This window comes from Stegostoma tigrinum, chromosome 26 (assembly GCF_030684315.1).
Source record: "Stegostoma tigrinum isolate sSteTig4 chromosome 26, sSteTig4.hap1, whole genome shotgun sequence".
NCBI lineage: Eukaryota > Metazoa > Chordata > Chondrichthyes > Orectolobiformes > Stegostomatidae > Stegostoma > Stegostoma tigrinum.
In genome coordinates this window covers 47,966,668-47,989,585 of record NC_081379.1, presented here as the reverse complement: position 1 = coordinate 47,989,585, position 22,918 = coordinate 47,966,668, and the positions used below count along the sequence as shown (strand labels likewise).

General features: G+C 42.9%; 1 protein-coding gene across 1 annotated transcript in view; it reads left to right on the top strand.

Moving 5' to 3' along the window:
- The window catches only part of crkl (v-crk avian sarcoma virus CT10 oncogene homolog-like), an 88,477-nt gene extending 70,964 nt beyond the window's left edge, over positions 1-17,513 (top strand). The window contains exon 3 of the mRNA XM_048555776.2: positions 11,338-17,513. Within this exon, the coding sequence (XP_048411733.1) occupies positions 11,338-11,472 (135 nt within the window). The 3' untranslated portion in view covers positions 11,473-17,513. The remainder of the gene's footprint in view (positions 1-11,337) is intronic.
- The last annotated feature ends 5,405 nt before the right edge of the window (positions 17,514-22,918 follow it).

The following is a 22,918-nucleotide window of genomic DNA, read 5'->3' as shown; positions in this document are numbered from 1 at the left end:
TAACTGTTATTCTTCCAGCATCTGTACTGCACTTTACTGTAATAACCTCATTGGCTATAAAGTGACTTAGGTCATCCTAATGTCCTAAAAGATTACATAGAAATGGGAGTAGAGATATTTCCTTTACCATTTGCATTCATTTTGTTCGTGTGCCAATCCATTAATTTTGTTTTTGTAAGACAGTGGAGAGAGAATTTGCTGTTGGCAGGTCCAAGCATACCACAAGTGCACCCAGCTAACAAGAGAAGCCTTTGATTTGGTCCTGAATCAACCAAACTGCCTTGCACATTGTGAGATGCAGACTGGAATTCATGAGCAATCTTTTCCAATCTATCCCCTTAAATGAAGTCTCTTGTCCCTGGAACACATTTCTTCAAACAAGGCCAAACCAGTGCTTTATAAGGTTCAGACCTTCCTTTCTCTTTATACTGTAGGCCTCTAGTTATAAAGTCCAGGGAACTAGTCCACTTTTTTAAAACCACTTTCTTGCTCCACCCTGCCATTTTGCAAGTTATGCCCTGTGTTCCTGCAGCTCCTTTATCACTGCATGCCGTGCCACGTTGTTTCATCTGCCACATATCCACTCATGCCATCTGCGTCTCGCCTTGTGCAGTCTATCATTAGTTTTTGCAGTTCACAATATTTTCATACATTGTTGCAGTTACCAGTTTTGAAATACGTTCTGTCCATGCGTCTGGTATTAATATGTATTAAATAAAGCAGTGAACTTAATGACCCCAAATAAGCCCACTGTTTAACAAGTTGTGCAGCTGGAGGAACATAGCAGGCCAGGCAGTATGAGAGGAGCAGGAAAGCTGACGTTTCGGGTCTGGACCCTTCTTCAGAAATAGGAGAAGGGTAGGGGACTCTGAAATAACTATATGGGGTGGCAGTGATAGATGGTGGATAGTGGAGCAGATAGGTGGGAAGGAAGATGCTCAGGTGAAGGAGGTGGGGATGAAGTTAGTAAAGGTGAGTGTAGATAGGAAGTTGGGATGGGGTTAGTCAGTGAGGAGGGAGGGATGGACAGGTGGGAGAGAAGACGGACAGGTCAAGGAGGCGGAGATGAGATGGAGTCTGGTCTTGGGATGGCGTCGGGGTTGGGGAGATTTTGAAGCTGATAAAGTCGACATTGAGACCATTGAGTTGTAGGGTTCCAAGGCAGAACCTGAGGTGCTCTTCCTCCACTTTCAGGGTGATGTCATTGTAGCACTGGAGGAGGCCTCAATGTCGACTTTACCAACTTCAAAATCCCCCCCAACCCTGACCCCATCCCAAGACCAGCCCCCCATCTCATCTCCGGCTCCTTGACCTGTCAAAAAAAACAAAGAAACAAAAGAAACCTTCAGCACAGGAACAGGCCCTTCGGCCATCCAAGCCTGCGCCGATCAAGATCCACTGTCTAACCTGTCATCTATTTTCTAACGGTCTGTGCCCATTTGCTCCCTGCCCATCCATGTACCCATCCAAATATATCTTAAAAGACGCTAACGTGTCTGCATCTACCACCTCTGCTGGCAACGCATTCCAGGCGCCCACCACCCTCTGTGTAAAGAACTTTCCACGCATATCTCCCTTAAACTTTCCTCGTCTCACTTTGAACTCATGACCCCTAGTAATTGAGTCCCCCACTCTGGGGGGGAAAAAGCTTTTTGCTATCCACCCTAACTATACCCCTCATGATTTTGTAGACCTCAATCTCCGTCTTTCTAATGAAAATAATCCTAATCTATTCAACCTCTCTTCATAGCTAGCATCCTCCATACCAGGCAACATCCTGGTGAACCTCCTCTGCACCCTCTCCAAAGCATCCACATCCTTTTGGTGATGTGGCGACCAGAACTGTACACAGTACTCCAAATGTGGCCGAACCAAAGTCCTATACAACTGCAACATGACCTGCCAACTCTTGTACTCAATACCCCGCCCAGTGAAGGAAAGCATGCCATATGCCTTCTTGACCACCCTATTGACCTGCGTTGTCACCTTCAGGGAACAATGGACCTGAACACCCAGATCTCTCTGTTCATCAATTTTCCCTAGGACTTTTCCATTTACTGTATAGTTCGCCCTTGAACTTGATCTTCCAAAATGCATCACCTCGCATTTGCCCGGATTGAACTCCATCTGTCCATCTTCTCTCCCACCTATCTGCTCCACTATCCAATTCTATCACAAGACACTGGAAGTGAAGGCAAAGGGGATGATCCAAATGGAATGTAGGGTTTATGATTTAGGTTATTGAACCCGGTGAGTCTTGAATGCTGTTAAGTGTGTTTTGTATATTCTGTTTGAAATTGTGCTGAGTTAGGTTTGTGGCCTGTTCCTGATTAGGACCTTGACTACCTGGGCATCTAATGCGGACCTCCAATCTATATCAAAACTTGCGTTCATGATTGATTTGAAAGGTTAGTCCTGCCCTGTAATGACACCTGATGTGCAGCTATTTCTTTGTGCAAAAATATAAAGTACATACTATGTCTTGTACAGAACCGTGCATAAGGCTATTGTTATTTGTTATGGAAAGGCTGAAATGAACTGATGTCCAAGCAGCAGGCAAACAAAGTGTCATAGATCTGTCATCTGAATTGCTGCCGCCATGTTCAGTAGAAGTTTATACAGATTAAATTAAATTCTTTAATGAGTTTTCTGGAACAGTTATGCACCTTGATGGCCTGGTGGTTGTGAAAGTGGTCTGTTGACAAATTCAGAATTTTTTTAACATATCCTTACTGGAGGGATCCCTAGGGCATTGGAATTGACACATGCTTTCAGAACCTTAACAAGAAGCAGCAAGTTGCAGTGTGTATCAGCGTTGAAAACTGTTTTGGCCTTTGGTGATTGTCCAGACACAGTGGAGTGCCTGACTCCCCGATTGACCCTTCACAAACTTCAGTTGTTGTTGAGGCACAGCATTGAGTCTGTTTGTAGGTCGGTAAATGCAGGGAATAAAAGCCCATAGCTATACAGCATTGCACTATAAATTTGTGACTGTAATGAGGCGCAAAATTTATTGGATTTTTAAGTCACTGAGATCATTTTTATGCACTATTAGGATTCATAAGTGCTATTTTTAAAATTTGTTGTGGTGGATTTTTAAATTCATGTTTGCCCTGCCTAATCTCTCCAACCCCACAGTGTCGTTTTAAACAGAGCACTGGGAGGTTTTCCAACACCCGTACCATATTGAAGGGTAATTTGTGTGTTACCATCGGAAATGAATTAGTACAACCAACCATACACTGGACACACCGAGCATTCCCTGGGAATCAGTCCTCCTGTTCATTGAAACACAACTGCTGATTGCACTATAGCTCACACACTAACTGGGAAGATGTACTACAGTCTGAGCTGCAACTTTTACACCCTTTGAGGTTCGATGTGAAACTGAAGTAAACAATGGAAACAAGCCTTCTGTGAAAGAAACTGGGCTATTGTGTCAGTATTCTTGTGCCTGCGAATTTCAGGATTTAATTCAAAACTCCTTACAAAGGAAGTGGATAAGCAGTGAATGAAATTTCTTTCACTCGTGGAAGTGACATCAGATATTTATAGATAACATGCGTTCGCACCTTGAATGAGTGCTTGAGCTTTCTCTGTCAAACGAGACTCCAATCTATAAGTACATGTTCTGCTGCACAAGGAATGGCAGCTCGATACTTTCTAGATTGAAATGCTGTGGAGAATTACACCAGATTGCTGACTGAGTGCACTGTCACTGAGTCTGTGCTGATACTGTGTCAGGTACCCCACTCACTGCTCAAAGACAAAATAGATCAGAACAGCCTCTGAATCTACAGTTTTCCACAATGGGCAGGAAGTTCTATCTGAGAAATGACTCTCAGATGGTTTTGACATCAGCATGGAGATGAGAAATTAGTGTCAAGAATAGTGCCCTGGGACTACTGTGCAGAGCAGAATTGTTGCAGGTGATACTCTGGTCAATATTAGGCAAGACTGGAACCAGTTAAGAGGAACCCTGGCTGCCTGAAAAATGGCGGGGAGATGTTGGAAGAGGTGGCCACCACTTGAGAGGCTGCAGGTAGTTCCCAGAGCATAGCAACGTATAAAACATGTGCAGGAATGGGCTATTCGGCCCTTTGAGCCTGCACCACCAATCAGTACGAACATGGCTGATCGTGCAATCCCCATATCCCTGATCCCTTTAGCGGCAAAGGGCCATGTCCAGCTCCTTCTTGAATATATCTGTGGAATTGGCCCCAACAGCTTTCTGGTAAAGAATTTTGCAGATCACAACTTGAGCGAGGATTTCCTTCCTCATATCAGTCCTGAATGGCGTTCCCCTTATTCTTAGACTGCGGGTTCCAGGCTTCCCCAGCATCGGGAATATTCTTTCTACATCTAGCCTGTCCAGTCCCATCAGGATTTGATATTTTTCATTACCTCACATTTATCCACATTGTATAGCATTTGTCAAGTATTTACCCACTCAGTCAGTTATCTTAGTCACCCTGCAACCTCTTAGCATCCTCCTCACAGCACACATTGCCACCCAGCTTAATGTCATCTGAAAATTTGGAAATATGGCTTTCAATTCTTTCGTCCCAATCGTTAGTATATATCGTGAACAGCCACGGTCCCCACACTGAATCATACGGCACCCCGCTCATCACTCACCACTCTGGAAAGGAACTGTGTATGCCAACTCTGCTTCCTGTCTACCAACCCAAAAAATACACCGGGGATAAATTACTTTTGTCACAGTCACATAGGTTGTCATTCATGATTTTCAGAGCATTTCACTACCCCAGAGAGCTGTGACATCTGGATCACTGAATATATTCACAGCTAATTCAGGACAGATTTTTGAGAAGGGAATTGAGTTATTGGGGATAAGCAGAATAAGGTCATAATTTTGCCAACATTGATCATAATGAACGAGTGGTGGTGCAGGTTTGGGCAACCAAATAGCCTATTCTCACTATTATCTATGTTGTTACATCCTTCAAGACTGTGAACATGACCATCTTTCTCAGAACTCCATGTTTGAATCTTCTCCGTTTGCCCAGCTTTCGGTATTCACAACAACAGAATTTCTTTTGTGGGTACTGCAGTTCCTCTTCAAACTTCTGGGCTCAGAGTCAGCAAATTCAACCATTGACAGTGTTCCAGATTATGTCGTTGCCATCCCTTGGTATATCCAGTATAAATGCAGAACAGACCCAGCAAAAGTGGCATGTGGTATCCATTCAGGAGGGAGTTGTCTTGGGATTCCTCAATATTGACTCCAGTCTTAATAGGCCTCATGGTATCAGATCAAAAATGAACACGAGAACCGGCTATTACCATGTACCTTTCGCCCTCGACTGATGAATCAATGCTCTTCCGTGTTGAACAACACATGGAGGAAGCACTATGGGTGACAAGGGCACAAAACGTACTCTGGTGGATTTCAATCTCCAAGAGTTGCTTTGGGCAGCATTACTGATTTGAGCTAGTTGGGTCCTAACTAGTTGCTAGACTGGGTCTGCAGCAGGCAGTGAGGGAAACACGTTTGACCTCACCCTTATCGGTCTGCTAGCTGCAGATACATCTGTCCATGATAGTATCGTTAAGAGTTACCACTGTACAGTGTTTGTGCAGATGAGGGCCCACCGACACTTCTGACAATACATCATGTTGTATGGTACAGACTTAAAACAAACTCCAGACTGGGCATCAGCAGAATTATGCTCCAATATAATCTGCAAATTTATGGCCCAGCAAACTGCCCCCGTCGCCCCACTCAACCATTACCATCAAACCAGGGGATTAATTCTGGATAAATGCAGAGTGCAGGAGGGCACGCTAGAAACAGCACCAGGCAGACATAAATGTTGGGGTGTCAACCTGGTGAAGCTACCAAACAGGACTGCTTGCATGCCAAACAGCATAAATAGCAAGTCATAGAGCTAAACGATTTCACATTTCACAACCAGTGGATCAGATCTAAGCTTTGCAGACCGGCCATATCCAGTCACGAATGGTGATAGATAATAAAGCAACTCACTGAAGGAGGTGGATCCACAAATATCCCGATCCTCAATAATGGAAGAGCCTGGTACATCAATGCAAAGGGTGAGACTGAAGCATTTGTGACAATCTTCAGCCAGAAATGCTGAGTGGATGATCTGTCTCAGCCGCCTCTAGCGGTCATCAGCATCCCAGATGCCAGCCTTCAACCAATTTGATTCAGTCCACGTGACATTAAGAAGCAGCTGGAGGCACTAGTTATTGCAAAGGCTGTGGACCCTGACAACATTCTGGTGACAGTATTGAAGACTTGTGCTCCAGAACTGCCCTAGCTAAGCCGTTTCTGTATAGCTGCAGCAGCGGCATCTACTCAACGATGTAGAAAATTGCCTAGGTTTGTCCTATACATAAAAAGCAGGACAAATCCAAATTAGCCAATTACCACCCCATCAATGTACTGTTGATCATCAGTGAAGTGATGAAAGGTATCGTCAACAGTGCAGTCAAACAGCACCTGCTCAGTGATGCCCAGTTTGGGTTTTGCCAGGGTCACTCAGCTCCTGACCTCATTACAGCCTTGGTTCAAGCATGGACAAAAGAGCTGAATTCCAGAGGTGAGCTGAGAGTGATGGTTGTATTTTACTAATTGCAGCATCAAGGACCCCTAGCAAAGCTGGAGTCACCGGGAATTCACAGGACCGTAAGAACAGGTGTAGGTGATATTTTCCTTCACGTATGCTCCACCATTCGTTAGGATCATCACTGATTTAACACTTCCACATCCATATGCCTGCCCTTTCCCCATGCTTGATTCATCTACTTACCACAAATTTATTTACCTCCACCTTAAATATAAACAAGGACTCTGCCCTACAGCTCTCTGTGGCCAAAAGTTCCAAAGACACTCAACCCTCTGAGAGAAGAAATTCCTCTTCATTTCGGCCTTGTCTTGGCACTCCTGTGACTGTGCTGTCCACGAGGAGAAACATCCTCTTGGCATTTACACTATCAAGCTGCTTAAGAATCTGTTTTTGCTTCAATGAACTCACTTCTCATTCTTCCAAACTCCAGTGAGTGGAGTCCCATTCTGTTTAAGATAAGACAGTCCTTCCATACCAGGAATCATTGTTGTGAACCTGTGAACTGCCTGCAATAAAGATATCTTTCCTTAACAGGACCAAAATTGTTAACAGTACTCCAGAACTGGGGCTGTTGAGCAAAGGTTTACACTTTCATATCTAACACACAATTGTATTGGAGGTCAACCATCTCAGACGTCTCTGCAGGAGTTCCGCAGGGTAGTGTCCTCAGCCCAACCATCTTCAGCTGCTCCAGTAATGACCTTCCCTCCATCATAAGGTCAGAAATGGGGATGTGCACCAGTGATTGTACGCTGTTCAGCACCATTCGTAACTCCTCAAATACTGAAGCATTCCATGTTCAAATGCAGCAATATCTGGACAGTATCCAGGCTTGAGCTGACAATTGGCAAGTAATGTTTGTGCCACGAGTGCCAGGCATCAGCCCATGAAATTCAGTGGCGTTACTGTCACTGAATCCCCACTGTCAACTATTGACCAGAAACTCGACTAGTACAGGGGCTACAAGAGAATGGTCAGTGTCTTGGAATCCTGCAGAGATTAGCTCACCTCCTGTTTCCTCAAAGCCATTCTACAAGACACAAATCAGGAGTATAATGGTATACTTCCCACTTGTTTGAATGACTGTAGCTCCAAAAATTGTTGAGAAGCTTGACACCATCTAGGACACACCAGCTTGATAGTCACTGCATCCATAAGCATCCACTCCCTTCTGCACTGATGCTTAGTAGAGTGTTTATACTGCTGATGAGCAATTAATACCGACCCAGCCAATATTGCCCATAGCTCATGAATGATTAGAAAAAAACAGTGTTAAAGATCCAGTCTGTAACAAAATAAATGCACTTCCTTTCCCAAACAAGGTGTGATGTTTGCTGGCTACTGAAAGGTCCCCGCCAACACTTAATTTTTCTTCAAGTTGTGATAGGTGGTGAGGATCTGCAGGTTGTCTCATTGGGCTGCAAAATCGCTTTGAGCTCCAGGCTTCTTTATTCACCTCACAGCAGTATCCGTGTGCTTGGCATTTCAACAGTAAGACTGGCTGTAGCAAGGTGTGTAGAGTTCATTCTGTCCGGTTGCCTTTGAGTCAAGAAAGTGTGTGGTCCTTCAAGGATGTGTGCAAGCCCACTCTCCTGGCATCAGTTTACACTCTCCCCAAGTTATCAGGCTGAATTATTAACTCACATCTTGCTACTTTACAACCTCTAATTTTTAAGTTTTGTTGACCTGAATGAGGAAGTATGTCAAATTACTATGAGATTTTCATGGGTGCAGGCTTCCTCAATTTGTTAAAAAGTTTGCTCTTCATATGCAAAGTGCTATCAATTTAACAGTTCCCTTCCTGACTTAACACACTTGGAGCTATGCTTCGTAGTGCACTATTGCCAAGAATAGGCAGATTTTAACAGCCCTGATTCATCAGACAGATCCAGAGCTATCTGAGAACTTGTGTTGAGGCCCTATTGGTGCGCAATGTATGTTGAGTTGTCAGTTTGCTCATTAGCCCACTTTGTTTTGTCATTGACATTACCACCGGTTATCTTGTCGCTCCCTCTGACAAAGCCCTGATCTGAATAAAACCCACTTTACTTGGTCAGGTCACAAAATGACTGAGATTGGGCCCTGAATGAATCACACTGGTGGGTGTCAGTGACTTGTACGTATCACTTGGAGCATGAATGAGCAAAATTCTCCGAACAATGAGTCGACTGCCATCTGCTGCTGCATTGGTTTCTCAGCCACTGCCATCTGTGCCAGACTGCTGTTCAGCTTCTGTGGAATCAGGTGCTTTTTATTTGCTGAGACCAACAGTTTATTTCTTCTCACTGGTGATGCTAGTAATTTAGGAACTGTTTGTAAATTGTTGTTTTATTGGAGCAAACAGACCAGCAGCAGTTTACACTGAATACTGGTTGCAGATTCCAAAACCCAACTTTAGTTGTGAGGCTGTATGTTCCTCTCTAGGATAGGGAAGCCAATTAAACAGCAAGAACGCTGGCATCTCATTAGAGTCATGAGCATATACAGCACCGTGATAATAGCTGCTATCTGAAATGTGATCCTTTGAATGTATCCCACTTTCAACCTGGACTTACAAGAACATCTTATTTTTGTTCACCAATGTGGGCGTCATTACCTCTGCCTAATTGCCCTGGAGAAGTGGGTACTGAGTTGCCTTTTTTACCTTTTGGTGTTCCCACAATGGTGTCTGGGAGGCAGTTTCAGGATTTTGACCTAGCGATGGTGAAAGAGCAGCAATATAGTTCCATGAATGAGGCTTGAAGAGGAATCTTCAGGTAGTGATGTTCTGAAATATCTGCGGACTATGCCCCTCTAAATGGTATTGGTCACAGATTTTAGAAGGTGCTGTTAGAAGAGCCTTGGTGAGTTGCTGCAGTGCACCTTGCGGATGGTTCACATAGCTGCCCCTGGATGGGAGTGAAAGTTGGTAGTGGGTGGAGTCACAGTCAAATGAGGGTTTGTGTCATTGGAACTGCACTCATCCAGGTAAGTGGGGAGTATTCCAACACATTCCTCACTCATGCCTTTTAGAATGTGGGGAGGCCAGGGGGTGAGTTAACACAATGTAAAATACCTGGCCTCCTGAAACCAGTCAGCAGCACACCAAGGGTTAATGTCCAGCTGAGTCACAGTACACTCTTGCCACTTTTCTGAGGAGTGTTTTTTTTCAGTTTCCTTTGTTATCTTTGTGTGTCTGGTTTCCTCATGTTTGTGGTTCCTCTGGATTAGTGGCCCTTATGTGATAATAAGGATGTGGTGGTGATGATATAAAGGGATCCACAAGGTTTGGATGGAGAACACAGTACAGAGCTGGTGTGCTGCTCGTACTGCAATATATACTCATCCACTAGCACTGCTGAAGTTTATCCTGGTTTTATATAATCCTCCTCTTTGTCCTGTCCCTCCCCCCATTCCAAGTTTAAACTAGATGATGAGACTGGGTACAGGGATCGGACCTGTAAGTACAAACCATGGTGGAATAGTTTGTGTATTTTCATATTGTAAAAATAAACAGATAGTAAGTTGGTCCGTTGCACTGACAGCAGAAGCTCAGCACTCAAGGTTGAGAGAAATGCTCTACCTGCAAATCAGCATCTTTTTAACACTAACAAAATCAAAAATTGCTGGCAGAGGTCAGCAGGTCTGGCAGCGTCAGTGGAGGGAAAGCAGAATTAATGTTTTGGATCCAGTGAAACTCCTTCAGAACTGGTAGCTCGGCAAGGGTTGATATATATGCTAGAAAAAGGGTAGGGTGGTGATGGAAGGATTAAGCGATAGGTGGAATTGGAGAGGTAGAGGAGGAGTGGGTAAAAGTCAGCCATGGAGGATAAATAGTTGTTAATGGGGCTATTAGTGACTATCAATGGGTTGTTTGTGTTAGCACCCCATGTGATGACAAGGTCTGGTGTTTCGGGCATCGGGGTAAGGACATGGGAGAAGGTGCTCAGGCTGTAAAATTATTGAACTCCGTACTGAGTCCAGAAGGTTGCAAAGTTGCCAGCAGAAAATGAGATGCTGTCCTTCCAGTTTGCACTAAGCTTCAGTGGAGCACTGCAGCAGGCCTGAGACAGAAACACAGCAGGCCAGGCAGCATCAGGAGCAGAAAGTTGACATTTCGGGCCCTGAATCCAGTACCCACAGTTCTTGCTATTTTCAAGCCTGAGACAGATGTTGGCCAGGGAATATGGTGTGTTGAAATGGCAGGCAGCTGGAAGCTCAGGTCGTTTTCGTGAATGGCATGTGTGTGTTCTTTTAATACTAGTCAGTATCTCGTGGGTGTATGTACAGGTACAAACATGTTAAATATGGAGTTAGGATGACACAACAAAAATGTATTTTCTTGTTTTTTATTTGGTGGTAATTTACTGCTGAAGGTTCAAAGTTGTCCTTTTACACCAAAACTCTGGAAATACATAGTCATTTCAATTGATCAATGTAAATAGGTCAGCCATGTCATAGCTTGCTGCTGATTCCAGGTTTAGATTGTCAGGTGGCAGTTTGAATAAAACAACCTTAAATTGTGTTGACTGTCATTACATCTCTGAATGGATTGATTGAAATTCCTTTTTGATTTTGAGTGTTAGTTGATAGTGTTGAGAGGTATTTAACAGTAGATATGGGCTAGAAAAGGGTCTCCTTCACAAGGCTGTGTTCCACAGCAGTGAGTGGGTTCACTTCTCTATCTTGCAGTTTGCTCTGATTCTGTCCGATGACTTGAACTCTGGTTATTTTTCTCCCACAGGTTGGCGACCTTGTGAAAGTGACCAGAATGAACATCAGTGGCCAGTGGGAGGGTGAAGTGAACGGACGGCAAGGACTGTTCCCTTTCACTCACGTCCAGATCTTCGATCCCCAGAACCCTGAAGAAAACGAGTGACCCAGAGATCTGGTTACACGTGGTCACCTCCATCTGCCTGTTCATCGCACACGGTTTCAGCATCACATCCGGTGCATCGCTTCCAGACTAATGGGGAAACCATCATTTTGCCATGGAACCGCGATTGGATTTTTGAGTATCTGCTTACCTGCTGGATTTTAATGTTTCTGTCTGAGCTCTTCCCACGTACCATTAAAGCTACATGATTACTAATAATAAATGGAGTAAAGGACGGGAGAGAGACAGTCTCTATCTCAGTGCCACGATAGTTAATGCTTCAGTAAACATTTTGAAGCCAACTGGGATAACCAAGCGTATACTTGGCTGCATCCCTCACACCTGATGGATATTCCTCCTGCCTACGACAGGCATGTAAATGCGGTGATCCCTTGCCAGTTCATTAATTGTGGTATTTTGGGATGCTACTGGGACAAGATGTATCTAGCCTCAGCTATTATCTTGAGTGCTTACTTAATGTAAAGGAACTGAGTGAATAATTGAGGCATCGGACTCAAAAGAATGATTTGAAATGGTTCAGAGTACAGCCTATATATGTTAGTCTGTGGTGCCATATCCAATATGTAGAGGAGACAATTTTTTTGGATACAATCAGGTAGATAGCTGTAGAAAACAATCATGAATAAGTGACTTTTACAGTTTTGTAACACCTGTAAAAATTGAGCTTTGAAAGAGGAAACACTCTGGGAAAACAGGAACAGAATTGTTAATACTTGGCAATCCAGCAAGATTGCTAGTTGTAGCCTGAGTGAGGCACAAGGATAAATTGGTAACTCAAGCCTTAAGGACTGGGCTGGGCTGTGGGGGCAGGTAATTTGCAAAATGACTGGCTTGTGATTGAGTAAGGCACAACCTTTTCATATCTAAATATGAAGGTAGTAGGTTCAGTTTTAGTGAATGACCTTCAGAAAATCACGAATGACCTTCAGAAAATCACGAATGATTCCGACATCTGGCTAATGGACAGAAAATATTTGAATGGGGAAATTAGTGCCTTTTCCTTCGGGAACTGGTTTCTACAAGCAGTTTCTTAGTCTGCTTTTCTGTAAAAATGCTTAATATTGGGTAGCTGCCTTTGGTAGACCCTGTTCAGCCTGCACAGTTTGTCAGACCTCTGCCAGTGTCCAGCTCAAGTCATCAGCTGCAGGTGGCTAAAGGGATTGAGAGGGGCTGTGGTTGCAATGTGTTTTACAGATTGGAAAATCGCTTCACCTCTCTTACACATGCAGACTGGATGGTTTCTTACATGCGTGCACTCTTAGTTTTCTTTTACACCCATTCTTTCTCACACTTCTGCTCATGTTTTCTCTCTCTCACTTGCCAATCCACACTGACCCCTCCCTCTCAACTGCCTGTTCATGACTTCTGTCTTTCTCTCACTTGCCACTTCTGCCTCCCTATCAGCATTTTTTGTCTCCATGACCAAACTGTGCCTTTCTCTCTTATCTGCTTGCAATCCTGTATCTCCTTTGTTTCCTTTGCCTTTCTTTCTTCCCTTCATCTACCAATCCTTTCTCCTCCCATATTTTGCCTCTTCATTTCTCCCCACACCGTCCATTCTTCTTCCACCTGTAGCAACTCACTTCCACCCCATGCCCATCTGTCCCTTCTCTCCTGCCCTTTTCTCTCTCCACCTCCTTGTCTGTGCCCACCTTCTTGCTTGCGCTTTCACGTCTGTGCACCCTTTCCCTTCTCCTCTCCCGCTTCTCTCTCTGTGCCTCCCTTGTTTGTTCTCCCCCTTTTTTGGGTCTGTGTACCTCCATGCACTCTGCCCTCTCTCTCGATTGCTTAAGCATTTTTCTTTTGCATTGCATACTAGGAGTAAGGACATGACCCTTCTCCAAATTACTCTTTACCAAAAGTCTCTGAGGTAATCTGTATTGAAATGGGCTTCCCCATTTTGTATAATAATCATCTGAAGATGTTCAAGCTTTACATATTAGAAAACCTGTGCCCTGATTGCTTTATTTAATCACCCTGGGGAAACCATTATCACCCGCAGTGCAACACTAAAGTCAATCACTGCTGACAAGCTGTCACCACACCGAGCTGATTACTGAGGGGAACTGCACTCACTGAGCCATTGGGCCTGACTCTTTGCTGCTGTGAAAGTGGCAACACAAATGATACCTGTGGAGTAATTGTACATAAATTGCTTTGAAAGATTGAAACTTACTTGCAGAGCACCATTGCTATTGCCCCTAGCTGTGGGGAATTGATAGTTTCTACCTTTTGCTGCTTTGTTGCTGAGCTCTGTAGCACCACTGCAATTCTGACAGGTAGGCATACAGTAGCTGCCAGGAATAGACAATTGGAAGTTTTTGCCCTATTGGAAGACTAGTAACTGGATTTCATCTAGTCACCTTGTGTATATAACAAATGCACAAGAGCTTTTTCTCTTTCTCACTCAGTGGCTTAGAGTGGCCTTTCCCAAGACTAACAATTGGTGAGTGTGTACTGTTGTAACTGGCTGCTCAGCAGTGTTCATTTTGCACTGTTTTCATAGTACACCATTGGTACTGGTTATTAAAACAAAACCTTGGAACACTTCACCTTCCTGAAGCGCACTGCATTTTCCGAACAATGAGGAAATTGCGTGGTGAAATGGGACAGGGAGTGAGAGGGAGGAGGGGAAGAACCAGACAAATGTCCTGAGGTCAGTTCACCATTGAACCAAAGTATGCATCTAGTGCCTAAAATAAAAGCGCTCGCTGTATGAGTGGGATGGGTTGAGATGGATAGATATTGCTGTCCTGGTTACTTTTCGAAGGTGAGTTTTAGTATTTGTGTTTGTATAGGGGCTACCACATTGTGGCTTCAGAGCTTTTGGAACTAACACTTTTTTTAAAATTTGCTTCCCTTTCCACATCTTGCCTTGCTGAGGTCTTCAGTCAACTGAATAGATCCAGGGTTGTGGGAACAACTGTGATTCAGCAGTATTGATGCAAAGGTTTTAATTACAGAATCTTTGAATATGCCTCAGTTTTATAACTCAGTATTGCAACTAGGTTTGTGTCCTGTTCCATTCTTTGTTTCTTTGTCAAACCACTATAGCTCCCTTGGCTTGCTTGCCAAGCTGTTACACTGGACTCCTTAAATTGTCTGGTTGCCAGAAATGCCTTGTGAGAATGAACGATGCCCTATGTTTCCTTTCCCTTCCCTTTACCCTTTGATTCGGTTCCGGTTTGTGAGTGTTTCCCCTTTCAGGTTGTTAGTACCTAGCCCGCTTCTCTTCCTCCTTTGGCTTAACAGCTTCCATAATATTGTAACCAGGCTCGTGCACTACAGGAAGGAAATAAAACACATGTCTGTGCCTCTTGTAAATGTCGCGCAGTGAGTCAAGCAATGAATCGCACTGTGAAGGGTGAGCGTGTACTCAGCCTGCATCACTTGCCTGCCTTTCCCACTGCATTTGTCGCCAATAAAATATTGTTTACAGCACAGTAAGTTCACAACAGGTTTTTAATAGTTGCTAATAGCTTAAGAAAACTATTGAAATTGTTTGTCTGTGATCTCCATGCATGCTAGTCTCTTATTTTTGTAGAAAGCTTTGTGCTGTCTGTTCCAAGAGAATAATTAATACATTTTGTTTAACATTCTGGGAATGGGAGCTTTTTGCCTGTGTACAGTACAGATCTGTCTAACACTTCATTAAATAAATCTAGTGTGTGGAAATGCAAGCGTCTAGAAGTGTAAAGTACTCGCAAGCCCCAGTTATATCTATCAAATGCCATATGCTAAACTGGAGTGTTTTGGGGTGCATGGTTTCTGTTTCAGAAATTAACAGTATTATAGCATTTGCAGGTTTCACAGAGGGATATATCTATTTTCTTAGTTTTTATTTTTGGTCAAATGTAGAAATGCTCCATTGTTGAAGCCAGTGTTTGGATAATGAATGTACAGAATGAATAAAATTGACAATAATTCACATCTCCTCCCCGCCACGGTCTTTAGCTGTGGATGAAACCGATGTGGACATTAGAAGGAAGGTAAAAAAGAAAATACAAAGAACAGGCTAGGTTTGATACACCCAGTACTACTTGAGTTGTGTGAACTCAGGAATTAAGACAGGGCTTCTAGTGATCTCCACAGAAAAGTTCACAATTTAAATGGTAATTGGAAGGCAGCATCCACCAGACAAGTTGGTTAAGTTGAGAAGGAAACACTGATCTAAACAACTCAATTTAAAATACTTTTTGTTTTACCTCAGTCTATCTCTGACCCACATTGTAGAATGCAGTGATGAAAAGTAATTGCTATTGCACAGTTGATATCAAGTGTTGATGTTGAGCCTCTTAAAACCACAGGCTGTCGAAAAGTCTTGTCTTATCTGTTCTTGCCGTGACAAATGCACCTTTTAGTTTTGGCATTATGTTCAGTCACGATTTGACTCATTGCCGAAGTCACAACGGTAAAACTGATCTAATTTTAGCTCTGCCTCTGCTCTGCAGAGCTGTGGGCAAATTCATTTATGCTTTTGAGTCACAGCCCTATATCCCATGATACTGGCCACCGCCTTGGAAATACCTACATTTGTTTCAAGTGGCAATTGCCTTCAGCCCCTCTGCCTGTTCTCTGATGCTGTGACCCTGGTGAGTGTAGGTGAAGCTTTATGAAACTTTGTTAAAACAATTCACAAGCAGCAATGATAATCAATCAGAAATGAGTATTTAGGATATACATTTAGGGAGAACTGTTTCTTTGTATGGAACTGAAAGGAGACTATTTGGTCTGTTTATTTGGCTTGTGTGAAAGTGGTGGACCTTATTTTGCAGCTCAGAATGGACAGTGTATAAAGGGTAAAAGCTAGCGGCAGGGCGAGAGCTGGTGCTTTAAGAGTACAAGTGGTTTACATACTGCTCTTCCTGGCTGAACATCACAGCCTCAGCCTGTGGTTAGCTTCTTATATGTCGCTTTGTGATGTTTGCCTGCTGTGTCCTGGAGAGCACATCTAATATCTCTCACTTTAACTTCAACACCTTCCTATCTGTTCAGTTATGATTTGCATTTTCTATTCCCACCCCACCCTGCCCCTGATATTTTTGGTCACATTTGAAGATTTTTAACAAATATCTTTGGGGTGTTTAAAAATTGATGCTGAACCTGAAATTGATGCTAATGGTTTGAAATGGCATTGGGGCTGTTTTGTCTAAAACTGTTACAATAAAATGGAGTTAACTCCGGTTTTATAACCATACTATTGTTTTACTGAGCCATCTGAACTTGTTCCAATTTACAATGCTATATTGCTTTCCTCCTGAAGGTATTCCCAAAGCAGCAGTGACTCTAAAAAGGTAAATATTTTTAACAGGAAATACTTCGAATTCAGCTGTTTTAAAGGAGCTCTAAATTTGGCTTTCCATTCAAAAAGTGTTCACAAATTTCAATAAGATTTGTTTTGAGAAGGGAGAGTGTCACAGAGAACAACAGATCGTGGACGTGGTCATTAGTTCTGCTTTGGCCGTCACAATTGGTGACGTCGAGAGAGATCAAATACAAACATTGAAGCAAGGGAATGGACGATAGTCAGTGCACCTACATAAATTATAGTCTTAGCTCAATTATTAGTTTTGGCTCTTTTCATGAGGTGACTAAATTGGAGAGGGAGAGAAGTAATGAACTGGTTATTTGCAATCAGGTTGGTAATCAGACCTGACACCACCTGATCTCTTTGACTGTGTAATTCAGCAGATCATTTATTTTGAACCATTCCAAGTGTCCTGTTCTTGTTCCTCAGCCTTGTGAATATCAGTATAAACTGGTATTTGTGACAGTGCTGGAACCGAGGTTTCGGGAATATTTTCATCCAAAAAAAGGGTTTCCTGTTCCCACCCACAGGCATTGTGTCCTAGAGAACTTGGTGATGTTTAACAGTAGCAGCTGTTGTAGTGGTTTGGTCACAGAGATGCTTTGCCTATGTTGCGTTCCCATTGCCAGCCTCTGAACTGGCCTCTTTGTTAATAATTTGGTCCTGGTGTTTAATACTGACAAGCAAATATCTCATTAAAGTGGTCACATGTAAAGTCAAGTAGTCAATGTTCATGCGTTCACTGGAGGAGAACGGTTCTGGTTCCTGAACTGCCGTAAGGATGGGGCTGTGTGTTGTGTGAAACAAACTAACTCTCAGCTTTATGTCACTTCTGCCAACGCATGAGCTGTCTGGGGGCAATTAATGATGCAGAGAACAATCAAGATGGAGTTGGGCCAGAATTAAGGATATTGGTTAGACTTCACTATATCTTTCGTATCCCCCACAGTCTACAAGCAAGTTGCTGGCTTATAGTTCATAGAGCTGATTTCCAAAGAGTGGACGAAACTACTTTTCTATTTCAAAAGAGTAGGGTGAGCTTTACTGTTTTTACCTGGAGTGCCTGATAGGGACAGTGTCGAGTGGACTTGATTTGGAGTCAGAGTCATACAGCATGGAAACAGGCCCTTTGGCCTAAACTGGCCAATGCTGACCATGGTGCTCGTTCAGCACGATCCACTTGCCCGCATTTGGTCCATATCCCTTTAAACCCCTCTCATCCATGTAACTATCAATGTATTTTCTCTGGCAGCCCATTCCATATACTTAAGGGGCAAAAGATAAAGGAAAAATCTCTGCAAGGGCCTCTGCAATTTATTCCCTATTCTCCCACAGCTTCCACAGATGGACTTAATTGGGCCCGGGGATTTATCCACCTTAATGCAAACTTGAAGGCTGCAAACATCTCCTCCCTGGTATTGTGTATGTGGTCCTTAACATGCCCACTTGTTTCCCTTATTTCCTTAGCATCCATGATTCTGTCCTCAGTAAAAACTGAGGAGAAATATTAATTAAATCTTGTCTTTTCTGTTTACATCTTGTTAAAGAGTACGAATTCTCAGCAGCTATAATTCTCATAGACTTGTTCCGTCCCTCTTTATGGTGTTGCTAACCTTGGGTCGCTATCAGAGCCTTTCTCTCTCACACAAACACACTGTCATACAGCACAGAAACAGACCCTTTGGTCCAACATGTCCATGCCAAGTGGATTTCCCAAACAAAACTAATCCCATTCGCCTCCATTTCGCCCATGTCCCCCTTAGTCTTTCCTATTTATGTACCTGTTCAAATCATTTTTAAATATTACAACTACCTGCATCTACCACTTCCTCTGGCAGTTAATTCCATATACAAACTATTCTCCCCTCCGGTCCCTTTTTAAATCTTTCTCCTCTCACTTTAAAACTGTGCCCTCCAGTTTTGAACTCCCCATCCCTCAGGGAGGGGGAACTACAAGGAGTATATCTACAACATTACCAGAATTTCTAAAATCTTTAACATCCTCCATTTTGAATGAAGAAGGCAGCAGGTGTAGGCAAGCACCTAGGTTCAGAAGTGAACTTACAAAATACTGTTGGGAAATATAGTCTGAAATGGCTCACTTTCCAGACTTGGAGAATGAATTTTACCCACTGTGTTAAACCTCAATAATTAAATGTGTGCTGTGTATGTTCCTGCTCTGCAAAAAGCAGTGGTTACTAGGAATTTGCTGAAGTTATTCTGCAGGTGGGCTCAGAGGTGGTAGTTGCAGCTGCAGTTTAATGTTGTGTTACCTGGGAATAGCTCTGCATCCTGATAAAACCATGGACATTGCAGGAGTTTTAAAAATCCTTCCAAAATTCTAAAACCTTCAATTGTTTTTACAGAAAATGACCAAGGCCTTAACCCTTGCTTATATCTTGAGCCTGCTCCACCATTCAATAAGATAGTGGCTGATCTTTTTTTTTCATCAACTCTACATCCTGATGATCTTTCATCCCCATGGTGATCAAGAGTATCTACCGCTGCCTTAAAAATATGTAAAGATTTTGCATCCAGTGCATTTTGGGGAAGGAAATTCCAAAGACCTCAGCCCCCAGAGAAGAAATGTTTCCTTATGAGTCTTAAATGGGCACACCCTCAGGTTTTAAACTACACCCCACCCCCTTTAGATTCATTCAGAAAAGGAAGTATCATTTCCACATTCACCCAATCAAATCCTGTCAGGACCTTAGATGTTTCAATTACGTTCCCGCTGACTGTTCTAAACTCAGACAAATCTAGCCAGTCTCGCTTCCCCTCATAACGCAATCCACTCATTCCAGGTATTAGTCTAGTAAACCTTCTCAGAACTGCATCCAACACATTAACATCCTTCTCTGAGTACGGTGACCAGTATTGCGCACAGTCCCCCAGATTGCAGTGTCACCAATGATCTGTTTAACTGAAAGCATAACCCCCCCTACTTTGACCTTCAGTTCCCCTCACAATAAACACAACGTTGTATTAGTTTTTCTGATTACTTGCTGTAGCTGCAAGCTAACCTTCTGTGATTCATGCACGAGGACACCCAGATTCCACTGCATCTCGGAATCTGCAACCTCTCACCATAGCGATAATACGCTTTCATATTATTCTTTAGTCAAAATGGACAATTTCACATTTTCCCCACATGATACTCCAATTGCCAGATCATTAGCCACTCATTTCACCTGTTTTCATTTAAGGGTTCCTTATCTCCTCTCCACAACTCACTTTCTGATTTATCTTCATGTCATCAGCGAATTTTAGCTCCCGCATTTTTTGATACCTTCATCTGAGTGATTCCTATAAGTCGTGTATAGAGTAGTACTAACCCTGGTGGGACACCAATTGTCATCCAGAAGAGGACCCATTCCTTCCTGTTAGCCAGCCATTCATCTATTCAGGTCAATATATTGCCCCCACATCATGAGCTTCTGTTTTCCACATTAACCTTTGATATGGCTCATTATCAAATGCCTTCTGGAGATCTAAAATACATCCACAGGTTCCCCATTATCTACAAGTTTACTTTTCAAAGAACTCCAAACACAAATTACTTAAACATGATTTCTCTTTGACAGAATATCATGTTAGCTCTGCCTGATTACCTTGAACTTATCTAAGTGTCGTGTTATGTCTTTAATAATAGTTTCTGACATTTTCCCTATGACAGATGTTAAGCTGAGTGGCCTATGGCTTTCTGACTTCTGTCTCCCTTCCTCTGAATAAGATTAGCTTCAGCGTTCAGATTGGGAAGTAACTAATGATGTTGGAAAATTAAATTTAAATGAAAGTCATCATGTTTAAATATTTAATCAGCTTCCTTAAGCCTCCCTAATGTCTAATGGCAAACTGTAATAGGAACAAGACTAGGCCACTCAGCCCTTCCAAGTCCCATCATGTTCAGCTGCTTTACCAGTCACCTTTCTTCCGTCAGAAGTTTAGAATGGGGATATTCACTGATGCTTACATAATGTCGTTTTTCAGCTGCTCAGATACTAAAGCAGTCTCTGCAGATGCAGCAAGACTTGACACTATTCGGGTGTGAGTTGACAAATTAAGTAACATATACGATGAGTTACTCATCATCTGAGTCCCAATAATAACCTTTACAACTTCATTCAAATGAATGAAAAGGACTAGAAAGGCATGTAGGTGAGCTCACAGAGACGTGGTGAATGTAGGAAAATAATAGTGTTTGGAAGGATTATTCAGAAGGCGGTAAACTGGGCATGTATCAATCATTCAACACACTTTACTAAACCCGTATGTTATTGACCTAATTTAACCTTTTTGTTTTGTGAATTCAACTTATGCTATAAACATTGCATGCACAAATATTCAACAAACAAAAAACTGAATTTGGAGGAGTGCACCAACTTTGTAATACCTGTAACAGATAACCACAGCGTTGGCACTGGTAACTAAATAAAAACTATTATCAGTGATAATGGGAACTGCAGATGCTGGAGAATCCAAGATAATGAATTGTGAGGCTGGATGAACACAGCAGGCCCAGCAGCATCTCAGGAGCACAAAAGCTCACATTTCACTAAATAAAAACTACACTGGTTTCTTGAAGAAGAAGCCATGGTGATGGGCTGTAGTAACAAGAAACCACATCATTGGTAATAGTTCCAGACAATAGGCCTTTCTTCCCCCCAACCCCACTTGTAGGTGAAAGGTGCCTATCACCCAGCTATCAGGAACTTACTGCCATAGTTGTTTGTTCATGCTGAGAATCTTTATTGTGCACATACCCAGCTGCAGCTACCTTTCTCACTTGAACGTGACTGTTCTTTTTGTACAATGAAACTTTCCGTAAGATTGGAAATCAGGCAGCAACGTGCAGACCACTCCATTCTCAACCTCTCCCCTTGCCTGAGGCATGCTGACCCTCCGGTTAAACCCCTACCTTTCTCTAACAAGAGATAGGCCTCAGCTAATCACGTAAGTACTGAGGGGAAGACTTCAAAGTGCTTTGCTTCGGAATATGCTGTGTGTACATTGAAGATGTTTTGGTGTATAACTGTTGCGGGTCAGAGGAGCATTGAGAAATGTTTTCACTTGGAGTCTAGCGTTCACTGCCTGAAAGAGTGCTCGATTAAGAAATTCACAAACATCATAAGCAGCATTTAGATAGCCACTTGTGTTGGTGTGGCCTCTTGGGCTGTGGGCTGAAAAATGGTGCAGTCAGAACAGATTTTTGTTGACTGGTGCAGACATTGTACTGAATGGCTCACTGCAATGCTGTAAATGTCTGAGGGTTTAATGAGGGGTTAACTAGAGTGGATGGTGTTGGGGAAACTGACCTATTTGACATCTGAAAGTCATGGTTCTGGACTGAGGTTGGTCTGAGCACTCCACTTTGTGCATTGACATCTGTTTCAGAAAGAGCTTGATGCAGAATCAGCAAGGATGTGGTTGAGTGGAACAGTACCCAAGCCAACTGTCCAGCTCAGTAACTCGCAGTTACGGAAAGGCAGATTAAGCTTCACTTAGCACGATATTGCCAAGTTTTGATGTAGCTACACATATCAGACCACAACACAGCTGCAAAACATCAAAATGTGATACAAGTTTGCTGATAAAAGTAACCCATTGCAAACAGCCAGCTACGACTGAGCCAACAGGAGTGTACTAGAACCATTCATGTACCTACTTTCACAATCTCAGGATGTCCCAAAATGTTTCACAGGCAATAGATTCTTTCATGTTCTGATGCAGTTATTAAAAGATAGTTACAGCAGAATTGTCTGTTAATGTGCGCAATAAAGATTCTCACTGCAGACAAATCATTTTAGTCAGTGCTATTTTCCATCCATGTGCAAAATGGGATGTTGTGTACACCAATGTTGGTAAGTCTGGATGTCTTCAGCAGTACAAACAATAAACGTATGTATATCTACAAACCGACAGAAATAATCTGGATAGCTACTCTCTTGTCAACTAGGCAACTCACCACCGTATTCTCAAAGGTGACTGGGGATAAGAATGTAACAAAAGGAGCAGGATTGGGCAATTTAGCTCCTTAAACCTGCTCCATCATACAACCAGATTGCGGTTAATCTTCAACATCAACTTTCTTCACGCTTCCCATATTGGCTCAGTGGCTCC